This window comes from Trichechus manatus, unplaced genomic scaffold, assembly GCF_000243295.1.
Source record: "Trichechus manatus latirostris isolate Lorelei unplaced genomic scaffold, TriManLat1.0 scaffold00026, whole genome shotgun sequence".
NCBI classification, from domain to species: Eukaryota; Metazoa; Chordata; class Mammalia; order Sirenia; family Trichechidae; genus Trichechus; species Trichechus manatus.
The window spans coordinates 3,075,811-3,090,962 of record NW_004443962.1 but is presented as its reverse complement, the minus strand read 5'-3'; the positions used below and the strand labels follow the sequence as shown (position 1 = coordinate 3,090,962).

Here is a 15,152-nt window from a genome sequence, read left to right as displayed (position 1 = left end):
TGCCTTCTCCACTCTCCCACTTTATGTCGTGTAGACTATCATTTGAAATCCTTTCCTCTGACTCAGGATTTTTGTTCATTAAAAGGAGAGGCACTGCATTCACACCTAAAGTGCTCCCTCAGGAGTCTGGAGACCTGGGCTTTAGCTCTGAGCCTCAGTTTTCCTGCTCCCTGTGTTCCCGTAAAATGATGGGAATGCATTATCAGTGATCCTTAACCCTTCAGGAGTTACCAACCCCTTTGAATATCAGATGGAAGTTACAAGATGCCTTAGTTTCTTTGTACTGCTGTAACTGAAATGCCGCAAGTGGGTGGCTTTAAAGAACAGAAATTTATTTTCTCACACAGTTCTGGAGGCTAAAAGTGCGAATCAGGGTCTCAGCCACATGGATTTCTTCCTTGTTGGTAGCCCCGGGCGTTCCTTGGTTTCTTGGTTTGTAGATGATCCTCACATGGCATCTGTCTTCCCTCGTTTATGTGTGCATCTCTGTGTCTCATCTGCTCTTTTTGTAACTCAGAGTGATTTGATTTAGAACCCACCCTATGATCTCATCAGCCTAACAAAGAAACCCCTATTTCCGATCAGGATTGCATCCATAGGTATAGAGGTTAGGATTCCAACACATATTTTGGGGGACACCATTTGATCCTAACACCCAAAACCAAAACCAAGCCTGTTGCTGTCGAGTCAATTCCAGCTCATAGCAACCCTATAGGGCAGAGTAGAACTGCCCCATAGGATTTCCAAGGAGCGCCTGGTAGATTTGAACTGCCAACATTTTGGTTAACAGCCATAGCTCTTAACCACTACACCACCAGGGTTTCGATGATCATGCCCTCATATCTGCACAGAAATCCTTGATTAAGAGGATTTCTTGATTAAGAATGCCAACATGAGAAGCACTTTGAGGGATTCCTGCCTCCAAGAGTCCATGAACTCCATGTTGTGCATGAGCTTGTGACAGCCACCGTGGACATTTGCACAGTACTGTACAGGATGCCCTCACATCCGTGCTCTCATTTGCTCCTCACAACGGCCCCAGGAGAGGGGCAGAGGTCATCATTCTCACCTAGCAGCTCAGAAGGTGGAACCTTGGAGGCCTCGAAGGACTTACTCAAGGTCAAACAGCTAGTTAAGAAAAAAAAAAAGAACGCGTTGCCGTTGAGTTGATTCAGACTCATGGCAACCACATGTGTACAGAGTAGGACTGCTCCATAGGGTTTTCTTGGCTGTAATCTTTATGGAAGCAGATCACCAGGCCTTTCTTCCTCCGTGCTGCTGCACGGGTTCAAACTGCTAACTTTTAGGTTAGTAGTCGACTGCAAACCATTTGCACCACCCAGGGACCTAAATACTCAAGTAGGAACCAGCACCCATGTCTGCACATTACATATGTACGTCATCATCATCATCCGTGACCTCAAATGCCAAAACTTTCATGAATTTGGCTCCTGGCCCCAAGGGACCATCTGGATCTGCCGCCTTTTAGCTCAAAGCCTAAGATTTCTGGGACTTATTCAAGGCCACCCAATGTTTCTTCAGGGAAACTAGGACTAGTACCCAGAAGTCAGACCCTAGGCATCAGCTGAACCACAGAAGCTTCTCTCAGTGAGACAGGAAGTGGTGCAGACAGATAATTTCCTTTTATTGGGGAGGCTGTTTGAATTAAACCTAGACGAAACCTATGTGAAAGGGTTCATAAAGGGATGGGTTGTTGTTGGTGGTGATGGGGTGGAGTGGAGCAGGACAGGCTGGTGGGATCAGCAGTGTGCTCCCTCCTCTGCTGGCTGCTGCTCCTTCCGGCAGGCCGCCATGTTTGTGGCCTTATCTTCCTCCTCCAGGTTCAGGCCTTACTTAATTTGCTCTCTGTTTCTCCCAAGGAGACCATGTTCAACCAGCATGTTTAGGTACTGTGAGGGATAGAGATGAATAAGGTACAGTTCCTCCCTTAAGGAACTTGTAACGATGAAAGATGAACATCTCCTTCCTTGCTTGGAAGGCTTACTGAGTAGTGAATAAGGCAGACAGGAACCTCGCGAAGGCTGTGCAGGCCGGCCGCAGCGTGGGAAAGAATGTAGGTTGGGAGGACCACCTGCATGGGTGGGAAACTCATTCTGACTTATGGAATCTGGGAAAGCTTCCTAGAGGTGATTGCATCGGAACTAGACTTTGAAGTATGGGAAAGATTTGGATGAGAAAGACGAGTACCCTAGGCTGGGGGAACTGCTCAAGCAAAGGCATGGAGTGGGAAGGCCTGAGGGGAGGCCAAGAGACGTGCTGGCGAGTATATCGGGAGTCTAAGTTGGGTATGTAGTGATGGGGTTCAAAACCAAGCCAATGTTTGGCACTGAAGTTTGGCGTTGGCTTTAAAAGGGCCGCAGTAGGTGAGATGATCCTGACTAACGTGTGCTCTCTCCCCTTGCAGAGGCCATGCCACTGAAACATTATCTCCTTTTGCTGGTGGGCTGCCAAGCCTGGGGTGCGGGCCTGGCCTACTATGGCTGCCCTAGCGAGTGCACCTGCTCCAGGGCCTCCCAGGTGGAGTGTACCGGGGCACGCATCATGGCCATGCCCACCCCTCTGCCCTGGAACGCCATGAGCCTGCAGATCCTCAACACACACATCACCGAGCTCAGTGAGTCACCATTCCTCAACATCTCAGCCCTCATTGCCCTGAGGATTGAGAAGAACGAGCTGTCTCGCATCATGCCTGGAGCCTTCCGCAACCTGGGCTCACTGCGCTACCTCAGTCTCGCCAACAACAAGCTTCAGGTTCTGCCCGTCGGCCTCTTCCAGGGCCTGGACAACCTTGAGTCGCTCCTTCTGTCCAGCAACCAGCTGATGCAGATCCAGCCGGCCCACTTCTCCCAGTGCAGCAACCTCAAGGAATTGCAGTTGCATGGCAACAACCTGGAATACATCCCTGATGGTGTCTTCAACCACCTGGTGGGCCTCACCAAACTCAATCTGGGCAAGAATAGCCTCACGCACCTCTCACCCAGGGTCTTCCAGCACCTGGGCAACCTCCAGGTCCTCCGGCTGTATGAGAACAGGCTCTCGGACATCCCCATGGGCACTTTTGATGGGCTTGACAACCTCCAGGAACTGGCCCTCCAACAGAACCAGATCAGTAGACTCTCCCCAGGCCTCTTCCACAACAACCGTAACCTCCAGAAACTCTATCTGTCTAACAACCACATCTCCCAGCTGCCTCCTGGCATCTTCATGCAGCTGCCCCAGCTCAACCGTCTTACACTCTTTGGGAATTCCCTGAAGGAGCTCACCCCAGGGATCTTTGGGCCCATGCACAACCTGCGGGAGCTCTGGATCTACGACAATCACATCACTTCCCTACCTGACAACGTCTTCAGCAACCTCAGCCAGTTGCAGGTCCTGGTCCTAAGCCGAAACCAGATCAGCTTCATCTCCCCGGGGGCCTTCAGTGGGCTGATGGAGCTGCGGGAGTTGTCGCTCCATACCAATGCACTGCAGGAGTTGGACGGGAACATCTTCCGCATTTTGGCTAACCTGCAGAATATCTCCCTGCAGAACAATCGCCTCAGACAGCTCCCTGGGAATATCTTCGCCAACGTCAATGGCCTCATGACCATCCAGCTGCAGAACAACCAGCTGGAGAACCTGCCCTTGGGCATCTTCGATCACTTGGGGAACCTGTGTGAGCTTCAGCTCTATGATAACCCCTGGAGATGTGACGCGGACATCCTTCCACTCCGCAACTGGCTCGTTCTCAACAGACCCAGGTTGGGGACGGCTGCCCTCCCGGTGTGTTTCAGCCCAGCCAATGTCCGAGGCCAGTCCCTTGTCATTGTTAATGTCAGTATCGCTGTCCCCAGTGTCCAGGTCCCTGAGGTGCCCAGCTACCCAGAAATGCCACAATACCCAGACACGTCCAGCTACCATGATACCACCTCCATCTCCTATACCACTGAGTACACCAGCCCCATGGAGGACTATACCGACCTGACCACCATTGGAAGCACTGAGGACCGTGGCACATGGGGCATGACCCGTGCCCAGAGCGGGCTGGCCATTGCCGCCATTGTCATTGGCATCATTGCCCTGGCCTTCTCCATGGCGGCCTGCATCTGCTGTTGGTGCTGCAAGCAGCGGGGCCACACAGTCCTGATGCAAATGAAGGCACCCAATGAGTGTTAATGAGGCCGCCTGGAGGCAGGGCTGGGGAATGGTGGGGCTGAGGATCCTGGAAACAAGGCAGGTGGACATTCCATCATTCTGCCTCCACCTCTGGGTCCATAGACCCATCCCTGATCCTTCCCTGGGCCTGAGAGAAAGGTGCCACCACCTTCTCCTCACCTGCCTGATTCTCCTGTAGAGAAGCATGTCTTGGAGGACCTTCTTAGCACCAGGGAGATCCAACTGGCCAAGGCAGAAACCTGGGGCATTTCCAACTCACATCTGTGGGCTTCCTTCAGGAAGGCCCCTGCTCCAAATCCTTACCACCTCTACCCCAGGAACAGCCTTCCTTAGGCCCACACCCCCTCCTGGCGTCTGTAGACTCAACTCATACAAAGCCTGCTCACTTTGTGGGAATAGTTCTCTGCCCGGGACAACCCTTTTCCTCAAAGTATTATCTAAGTTGATTTCACTTCTCTTGTTCCTCTCTTTTGTGCCATGGCTCTGCCCTGTCCCCTCAAATGATAGGTTCCCCAGTGATTTTCTGCTCTTGAAGGCAGGCAGGGTGAGTTCTCTCCTCAAAGAAGGCTTCAAATCATTTAACTGGCTATTGAGAGCTGTCAAACACTGGGCTTTTGGGATGCTGCGGAAAAGAGAAGGGAAAGCGATGCTTCTCAGTTCCTGGAGAGGCGCCACCACAAGCATCACTCTTGTGATTTTTGTCTGAAAGGGGAAGAAAGGCGCCAGTGCCACCAGTTCAGCCTTTGAAGAAATGATATTCCTGAGCTGCAACTTCGCTTTGAAAATTTTGGTCCTTTGAGGAATAAAATCATGTAAAATTTCCAACCTCTAAAAACCTTAAAATTAGCTTATTGGTACTGGCTGGAGAAAGAAACCTGGTACCTGAGGTCCTTGTGGTCACCTTTTGGGCTTTGTTTAAAAAAAACTTTTTATTGAAGTATAACATCCATACAGAAAAGTGGGAACACAAGAGTGTGCAGCTCTATGAATTTTCACAAACTGGACAGAGCTATGAAATCAGCATCCAGGTCAAGAAACAAAACATCACCAATATTCCCCACTCTGGGGGCTTTTATCCGAGAGGGCTGGGGATCCCAGAAATGGCATGGACTTCCCTGAGAACAGGTTCCCCGGGAGCCAGGGCCGGGTCCTCACTGTCCTCACCGCCCGTCCTTGGAAAGGCCCAGCTGTGAGAGGCGGGCAGAAGAAGATGTGGATACACTCTGGCCTGGACAGAAAAATAAAAACCACAACCACATTGATGTCTAGTTGACCCTGACTCATGGTAACCTCATATGCGTCAAAGTAGAACTGTGCTCCGTAGGGTTTTCAATGACTGATTTTTTCAGACAAGTAGATCACCAGGCCTTTCTTTCAAGATGACTCTGGGTAGACTCAAGCCTCCAACCTTTCGGTTAGCAGCCGAGTGTGTTAATTGTTTGCACCACCTAGGGACTCCTGGCTTGGACAAGAGATTTTATTAAATCCAGAGACCAGGTCAGAAGTATCCTACTACACAGATTCCCATGGAACCACATATCCTTCTCTGCCAGCAAACTGTCTGCTGTTCACTGGAGTGCCCCCTGCCCAGGCCTTTTATGGGCATAATGTGCCTATATCTGTTTTTAATTTCCATTCTCCATTTGGGGGAAGCAAAATAATTCAGAGATGAGATCTTTTAATTGAACAGCCAAGTGTAATGGAACTCAGCAATCCGTCTAATGTTGAGGTCAACTTCTCCATCAGCATGACAGTAAACTAGCAGCTGAGCTTCAGAATATTCACAGACAGGAGGCAACATCAGGATACACAGATGGGTCACACTGGGTCTAGGGGCTCTCAAGCGCCTCCTACCTGTGGTCTGCTTACAAGAGTTGAGTTGTTTGCTCCAAGGTTAAAAACCAGTTGCCGTTGAGTCGATTCCATTGAGTCGATTCTCAGCTGTGCTCCATAGGGTTTTCAATGAATGATTTTTTCAGAAGTAGATCACCAGGCCTTTCTTCTGAGGCACTTCTGGGTGGACTTGAACCTCTATCGTTTTGGTCAGCAGCTGAGCATTTTAATTGTTCAAGCCACCAAGGGACTCCTTGGCCCAGGGTTACTTTCCTCCAGTTCCTGGTTGAATTATAGTCACATGAATACATGCCTTGCTTCCCTTCCTTCCACACACATATTCACACACTCTTGAAGAAATTACGCTCGTGGCAACTTGTGTCTCTCTCTGAACAAACTGGTCCACCAGTTTAGAAGTTAAGACAACCATGAAACAGAGAACTTTGCTTCAGATTTCCATGTCTGCCCAGGAAAGAGCTTCAGCCGACTCAACAGGGATTTGGAAATCCACCACCAATCCTGATGGGCTATAATTAGTTACCTCCATCCCACATGACAAATAAGAAACCCTCAGGGGCCTTAGCGGCAGGATGACCAGCTTTCCCCTCCAGTCCCTGATGAAAAGGAGCCAGGAAGGGATGTTTGTAAGAACCAGTGCACTTTGTAGCTTTTCACTCTCTGTTCCAGGGAATCTAGGAGAGATGGGGGCTGTCATAGTCAAAAGTTACCACCTCCCCAAGGTAAATCTCGGTCTCCAAAGTGCCCTCAAAGTATCTGTAGCAACATGGTGGACATGTACCAAGGCTTGCCAGAGCCCCAAGGGAAGTGAGCCCAGAGCTTGGGGCATGAGCAGCATTCCACTGACCTGCTCTGTTGATCCTGGTGCCACAAGGGCAAGCTTAGCCTCCTCTCCTCCAGACAGGAGGCATGGTTTGGCCCCATTATTCCTCATACCCAGAACTTCCAGGAGCTTCTTGTGAGTGTGCCCCAACGTCTCATTCAGCAAGGGCACAAGTGAGCCAGGAATGGCAGAAAAGGGAGGAAGGAATCCTCTTCATCCAGGGTGCCCTGCCAATCTTAGCCCAGAAGCTCTGAATATTTCCAGCGTTGACCCTGGCATTGGAGTAGCTTCCTCCCTGGCCCAGGATATCAATGTGTGTCCCCAGGTCAAAGGCTGCATGAGTGCAGGTGTCGTTGGATGACGCCACCCAGGAGCACCCCTGCTGAGAGGTGGTGAACCCTTCACCAGACCTTCTGAGCTTGCCTGTTCCTTTTTCTCATCAGAGTGGACAGGATGGAGCCAACCATGTTGTCTGGCCATGGAGCTGCCGGAGAGGCTGGGTGGAGTCTCCTTTTCAACAGGGATGATGCATTTGCATTTTGCCTCTGGGGGCTGGAATGGCCACTTGGACCCCAAAAGAGTAGTGTTAGGGTGCAGAGTTCCATTCAGTTCTTCCTTCTCTGCTTACCTGGCTTCTAGGCCACCTTGCCAGGCACCAGCCTCCATCTGGAGTGGGCTCAGTTTGGAGGAAAGATAGTAAAAGCCAGTTAGAACCACTGTTTGTTGTTTGTTTTTTAAGTACCTACTGTGTGTAGGTACCCTTCAAAATCTTTCCACGCATTCTCTTTTTAACCCTCAGAGCAACCCTGTGATATGAGTGCAGTCGTTATCCCTTTGCAGTAGGGTGGGTACAAAGGCGTTTGTCCTGCTGTAACATTATTCAGTGGGTTGTGGCTTTTACTTCTCTTTTCAAACTTCGAACAAGGCCTTGTGGCCCATCTTGGGCTTTCTTCATTAAACCAAAGAAAATGGGAACCACACCCCTGTTGATCCCACATCTTAGTCATTGAGACCTCACTTGGTACTGTATGGATCAAAAACTTTGTGAATATAAGAAAAAATTAAACCCATCCATCCATTAAAGAAAAACTGGCCCATCTCATGGAAATGGTTGGGGCTGGGTATGTATAGTTCCTCCTCTTTAGGACTTAGAAGCATGATGAAGTTCTCAGAAGTGGCCCAGGTCCTTTTTTGTGGGCAACCACACACTTTTCACAGCATTTCAGATGTCACTATGGAACAGTGTCAGGAATCTACTTCCAAATTCAGCAAGCTTGTGGAGAGCACCTAGTGACTAGAGTTGCTCAACAGAGGTTGGATGCATCTTAGCCTTTAGCTGTAAACCACTGAAATAGTTCAGCCCAAAGAGCTCACGGTCAGAACCATATCCAGGGGTTTGGGGGAGGCATTGGTGGTCTTGGGAAGGAAGCAACTCTGTGGTTCAGAGAGGGTGGGCCGGCAGACCACTTCCAGGTGAAACTCTTCCCAGTTCGAGGTTTCTTCTTCTCCTAAGGAGAGATTGCTCTCACCAGCCCGTTGCCTTCACGCTCCCTTCAAAAGTAGGTCATGTTTACTTCGCTTAGAGAATCATTGCAGAAAGTCCCAGGTGCTTGGCGATGCGTTTAGAGCTTTCTAGGCCCACGGGGTCTCATAGAGTGTGAGCCCCCCGGTGGGCAGGAATGGGGGCCTGTCTTTTGCTGGATGCTGCTTGTAACAGGTTTGGTGTACAGAATCAACAATAAATGGTAGACGCAGGACACGTGTGCTCTCTGTTGACATCTCAGCTAGGGGGTCTCACACCTGTTGATTCTGCTCTTGTTACATGTGCAGGGCTGACTTGGGAAGCCCCTCAGAGAGAAGATTCTAGGCTGAGAAAAGGCCTTTGGGAAACGAATGCGGACCAGAAAGGAAATAATAATATCTATAGGCCATGGTGGCTGGAAGAGGCGTTAAGACTAGGTTCAACCCATTCTACAGATGGAGAAAATGAGACCAAGGCAGGAAATGAATTAATTTCCCATAGTCACATAGTGAACTGGTGGCTGAACTAGCACCACAGCTGAGGTCTCTAGACTCCAGGCTGGAGTTTCTTCTATGCCACCAGAAAGGTGTCGAAGACTGCATTCAACATTCAGTATTCATTCAACACACCACACATCTATCACCTCCCCAGGATAAATCTGTGTCTCCAAGGTATCTTCAAAATATCTGTAGCAACGTGGTGAACATGTACCAAGGCTTGCCAGAGCCCAAAAGGAAGTGAGCCCAGAGTTTGGGGTATAAGCAATATTCCACAGATGGTGGCCTCCTCCACTGATCCCGGGGCCACAAGGGGGAGCTCAGCCTCCTCTCCTCCAGACAGAAGGAACATTCATTTTTTGCTGCCATCATCCTGCTACTCAGGGTGGGGCCGTGAACACACACACACACACACACACACACACACACACACACACACACACACGCATGCACGCACGCACACATGCATGCATGCACTCACGGTGACATGGGCAGACAGGACTAGTATCCTGCACATCTCTGGACTCTGCTCAGTGCTTAACACAGGGCTCAGTGAATTGTAGGCTCTCGGGAAGCACTGTCTGAATGAAGGTGGCTCCCTCCAAGAGTCCAGATGCCCTAGGAACTCTCTGGGGTCTCCAGACTCCAGCGGCTGCCACGCTGCTGGTGCAGATCGGGTGGTTAAGGGAGGGATGGGCTGTCGTTCCTTCATTCCATTGTCATGCTCAGCAAAGGACACTTCAAGCCATGTTTGCCTGGGCTCTCTGCAGCTCTTTAGTCCTCTTCTCCCAACTTTTTCCTAGGGTGGATTCAACAATGTCCTCCTTACCACGTGACCAGAACCCTGTGGTGACTGGAGGCAGGGCCTTTTTTGCCCTTCCCTGCCACTGGACCTCAGGTTTCTGGAATTTTGGGTAATAAGCAAAGGGGTTAGAGTCTTCAGCCTATATCTCCCAGAAGATCCCTGGAGGCCTTAATGCAAATCTCCCTCCACACATGCACAGCTCTGCCCTGTGGCCTTCAAGCTGCACACATCTGCAGTGTAACTTCTGTCTCTCATACACACCATTAGACCTCCCAGGGCCTCTGCCTCGCCCGTTCCACAGAAGAATGCGGAGACCTACAGAGATTAGAAAACTTGTCCATACATACATGAGACTAAATTGGCAGCTCCTCTCCGGAGGTGAGATGAGAAGGCAGAGAGGGTCAGGAGCTGGGCGAATGGACATGGGAAAGCCTAGGTGGAAAGGAGGAGTGTGCTGTCACAGTATAGGGAGAGCAACTAGGGGCACATAATAATGTCTGTATAAATTTTTGTATGAGAGACTAACTTGAATTGTAAACTTTCACCTAAAGCATGACAATTAAAAAAGAAAAAAACAAAACTTGCCCAAGGACTGGCTAGTTAGCTCAAGGGCCAGATTTCAAACCCAATCAGTCTAATGCCGAAATTCTCTTGTTCCACCACATGTTGACAAACGGAGAAGCCATCTCTCTGGAGGTGCGTGCTGATGCTTGAAGAACGTGTTCAGAGCACAGAGTGGTGTCGGACTGTCCCCTAGCCCGGTTATGAGTCTCCCCAAGAGGCATCGGCCCCCATATCCTTTCCTTGATGCCACGATTCTGCCCCTGCCAGCCTGCGGTGCCACCAGAGATGGGGCAGTGGACGAACCGCTCACGGCCCTTCTGCCTTTTCATAGGCTCCGGTCTCTTTCTGCCACAGCATGTTTGCGACATGTCTCCACGGAATAGTTTGCTATGCTCTATCAGACCTGCATAATTTGGCTGATGAAATCTGCTCATGTGTAAAAGAAATATTAGTTCCGACTCATGAAAAAGAGTGAGATAAATACCACAGCCATGTGATGAGTTAAAAAGCTATCAGGCTACTTAGAATTGTAGACTCCTGGTGTTGAAAACAATCTTCAAATACTTGTCAAGGTCACCCCCTCACCCTGCACCCCGAAAACATATGTGCCCTAACACATGCTCACATCCGCACAACCCTCAGGCACACTCACGCACATACTCTTATTTACATGCATACACAACCCTCACACACACTGATACACGTTCACACACTCACGCACATACTCCTATTTACATGCATACACAACCCTCACACACACTGACACACGCGCACACACTCATTCTCACATATACTGACCCCACACACATACACACAAGGACACGCAACCCTGACATACCTCATTCACACACACACACTCACTCACATTCACACACATGCCCGTCACCCCATCCTGTAGCCCCCGGTTGGACACCTCCGGAGACAGGAATTTCACTTCGTCCCAAAGCAACTTCTTCTGTTCTTGGATCTTCCTGAGGGTGAGAAAGTTCCTCTCCAGATTGGGCCCAAATTCATCTCCCTATAACTTTTGTCCCCTTTTCACTCAGAAAGGGCTTTAAAAATTAGTTCATGAAACAAACAAGCCAAACAAAACCAAAACCACTCAGCCCCGTGGAATTTCTCCCGGCGTTGAGTGCTGAGCTGGTACCTGCGGTGGCCGCCCAGCCCGGCTGAGGTGTGCCTCAGGGCCTCCAGGAACCAGCCTGGCCGCCGTACACGAGAGGGGGTGAGCGTGGACCCCGGTCCCAGTCGTCACCCTAAGCAGCCTGGGGGAACTTTCTAGAGCCTGGTGGATGCGCTTGGGGTCCTAAAGGCGCCACGCCTCTTAGATCTTATGGGGTTTTGGCCCCACTGGGGCAGTTCAGGGTCCTCTTGTAATCTTCAGAGGCCTTGCCCAAGGTTCTCTCCCTTGTCCTGTAACCCTGGTGACGTTCCGGGAATGCTCAGGCCACGTGACGGGAGGAACCACTGCCAGGACCTTTGATCGGCACAGGGGGTGGGTTCACGCTGGCCACAGAGTGCACCAAACGCCCCTCTGCTCCAGAGGAAGAGCCAGGGCACCCCGTCCCCGCCTGCTCAGCCCCTCACGGTAGGTCTCCTGGAACAACCATAGGGGTCCGGGCCCTGGAGTCTGGCCTGGGGTCCTGGCTGGGAGGTAGGAGGGTATCCCCAGCTCCAGGTGGGCCAGAGTATCCGTGCTCCCTCCCCTCAAAGGAGAAGCTCCAGAGGTTGTCAGCCAGGGTGGTGCTGGGGAAAGGCAGGAGGAAGGTAGGGGGATTCCAAGATGAAGGTGACCCAGTCCCTGCCCTCAGGGAGCTCAGAGTCCAGTGAATGGCGGGATAAACAGGGTGACCTGTGTCCAGGTTTACTTGGCTTTACCCTGGTTTATGTTTGTCCTTCCAACGTAATTATTAATAGCTCCCTTTTCATTCCCAGAAGGGTCCTTGTTTAGAGGATGAAGTATATGATCACTCTAGGAAGAAACCATGTACATAGCTACCTTTTATTGAACATTACCAGGCCACTGTGCTAAGTGCTTTGTATTTACTACTTAATTTAGTACATATATTGTCTAATTAAGCTCCCTGGGTCGTGCAAATGGTTTGAGCCTGGCTACTAACCAAAAGGTTAGCAGTTCAAATCCACCCAGAAGCACCTCAGAAGAAAAACCTGGCAATCTACTTCTGTAAGATTACAGCCATTGAAAACCCTGTGGAGTGCAGCTCAGAGTAGAACATACGGGGTCCCTGTGAGTTGGAATTGACTCGATGGCAGTGGATTTTGGTTTTATGTTATTATCCAACTGAGTAGTAATTTTAACCCTAAAGGATGTGGTTATAATTATGGATGGGGAAATAGAGGCTTAGAGAGATTCGGTGACTTGTCCAAGGCCACACGGCTAGTAGGTGGTGGTGCCAGAATTTGAACCCAGGTCGCAGTGCTGAGAAAGCCTGAGGATGAAGAGTAAGGCCTGAGATTAGGGGTCACGAGAGCCACACGCGCAGTCCACTCAATTCAACACGCTGACCGGAGCAACTTCCCTGTGCTCAGCGCTGAGCCAGGTGCTGAGAGGAGAGCTGGGTGCTGGGATTCTGCCGCAGCGCCCCTGACCGCAGGGGCTCACAGCCTGGTGGGTGCAACCGACTTGAACACCGAGCAGAATGGCCAAGTCTTAAACAAAGGACTTGAATGTCCTGAGGGATCCAAAGGAAGGAAGTCAAGGAAGCCTTCATGGAGGAAGTGCAGCTTGCACTGGCCTGGGAGAGTGGGTAGAATTAGGACAGGTAGAAACAGGGAAATAGGGACAGGTAGGCAAGGCATTGTAAAGTGAGGACCAAGAGGTGGGGATGTGTGGAGAGGGTATGTAGAAAAAAAATTTAAAAATCCAAACCCATTGCCGTTGAGTTGATTCTGACTCAGAGTGACCCTACAGGACAAAGTAGAATTGCCCCATAAGGCTTCCAGGGCCATAATCTTTAAGGAAGCACATCTTTCTCCCATGGAGCGGCTGATGGGTTTGAACCATCGACCTTTCAGTTAGCAGGCAAGTGCTTAACTACCTCACCACCAGGGGTCCTGTGTTTGAAGAACACCAAGACAAATAGACCAAACCAGTAACCGTATGTGTCAGAGTAGTACTGCGCTACTCCCTCGGCTTTTCAGTGGCTGATTTTTCAGAAGTAGGTGGCCAGGCCTTTCTTCTGAGGTGCCTCTGGGTGGACTCGAACCTCCAACCTTTCAGTTAGTAGTCGAGAGCTTAACCATTTGCATCACCCAGGGACTCCTTAAAGAACACAATCTCATCTTATTTCAAAATGCTACCTGTGTTTTCTTCAAGAACGCTAACCCATCTGATTAGACAAGCTCCCTTCTTTGCAAAGACAAAGTCATTGCAAAGATGGAAGAAAATCAAGTGAATGCCTACTATGTGCTAAGAACTATGCCTGGTGTTTCACATGATTATCTCAATTTTTATAATAAAATAGCTTTTGACCTTATTACAGAGGTGATGCATGCTTATTATAAAAAAAAATTGAAAGCAAAAGGAAAAAAATCCCACGATCCTTTATCAGAGATAACCACTGTAAATATTTTGTGTGTAATCTTCTATCATGTTTTCTAAACATAAATATTGCATTGGGCAAATTGCATTGCATTGGGCAAATCTGCCGCAGAAGACCTCTTTCAAATGTTAAAAAGCAAAGATGTCACCTTAAGGACTAAGGTGCACCTGACCCAAGCCACGGTGTTTTCAATTGCATTTGAAAGCTGAACAATGAATAAGGAAGTCTGAAGAAGAAGTGATACCTTTGAATTACGGTGTTGGTGAAGAATTTTGAATATACCATTGACTGCCAGAACGAACAAATCTGTCTCGAAAGAAATACACCCAGAATGCTCCTTAGAAGTGAGGAGGGTGAGACTTTGTCTCCCATACTTTGGACACATTATCAGGAGGGACCAGTTCCTGGAGAAGAACAACATGCTTGGTAAAGCAGAGGGTCAGTGAAAGAGAGGAAGACCTTCGACAAGATGGGTTGACACAGTGGCTGCAACAATGGGCTCAAGCATAGCAATGATCGTTAAGGATGGCGCAGGACAGGGCAGTGTTTTTTTTCTGTTGTCCATAGGGTTGCTGTGAGTTGGAACCTACTTGATGGCACTCAACAACAACAACACATAAATATACCTAAAAACATAAATGTCTAAAAAATGGAAATTGAGCATTTTGGGGACACAATGTATTTTATTTGATATATTGTAAACATCTTGTCAATAAATACATATCTTCAACATAATTTTAAAGACAGCAAAGAGAGTACTTTGGTACTATACTGTATCAGTATAGCATAATTCATTTAACCAATCCCTGTTAATGTTGGACATTTAGGCTGGTTTTATTTGGGGCAACGTTTTGTTCTGTTGTACGTAAGGTCGCCATGAGTTGGAGTTGACTCAGTGACAACTAACAACAACAGTTTTTGCTATACCTCCATGTCTGCTGTCTCATTTAATCAACAAAATAGCTCTAACAATGCTGCAACTTAGGTATCATTATTATTATTATTAGTCTCGATTTACAGACGCAAAAATTGAGACTCTGAGTGGTCACTTCACTCCCCGGCACACAATTGAGCAGTGGGGTGGGACAGAGCTGCCAGGGGGCAAACAGAAGCCGAGGTCCCCCCAGATCTGTCTTGGCCCCCTATTTTCCTGGGTTGGGATGGAAGGAGACTGAGGTCCAGAGAGCAGGCAGGTCTTCCATGGAGGGCTGGAGGAGCCATCAGGGGCTCTGGACGAGCCTCAGAAGCCTCCCTCTTAGAATGAAGAACACCAAAGACACAAGGAAAGTAGTAGCCCAAGAGACAGAAAGGGCCACATAAACCAGAGACTTCATCAGCCTGAGACCAGAAG

General features: G+C 49.3%; 1 protein-coding gene across 1 annotated transcript; it reads left to right on the top strand.

The window, feature by feature from the left end:
* Positions 1-2,421: 2,421 nt before the first annotated feature.
* LRRC15 (leucine rich repeat containing 15) lies at positions 2,422-4,176 on the top strand. Its single transcript, XM_004373570.3, has one exon. The coding sequence runs from the start codon at positions 2,431-2,433 to the stop codon at positions 4,174-4,176; it is 1,746 nt and encodes a 581-aa protein (XP_004373627.1). The 5' UTR covers positions 2,422-2,430.
* The last annotated feature ends 10,976 nt before the right edge of the window (positions 4,177-15,152 follow it).

Coding starts and splice junctions, on each gene's coding strand:
- LRRC15 (XM_004373570.3), top strand. CDS start 2,431: ATGCCACTGAAACATTATCTCCTTTTGCTGGTGGGCTGCCAAGCCTGG.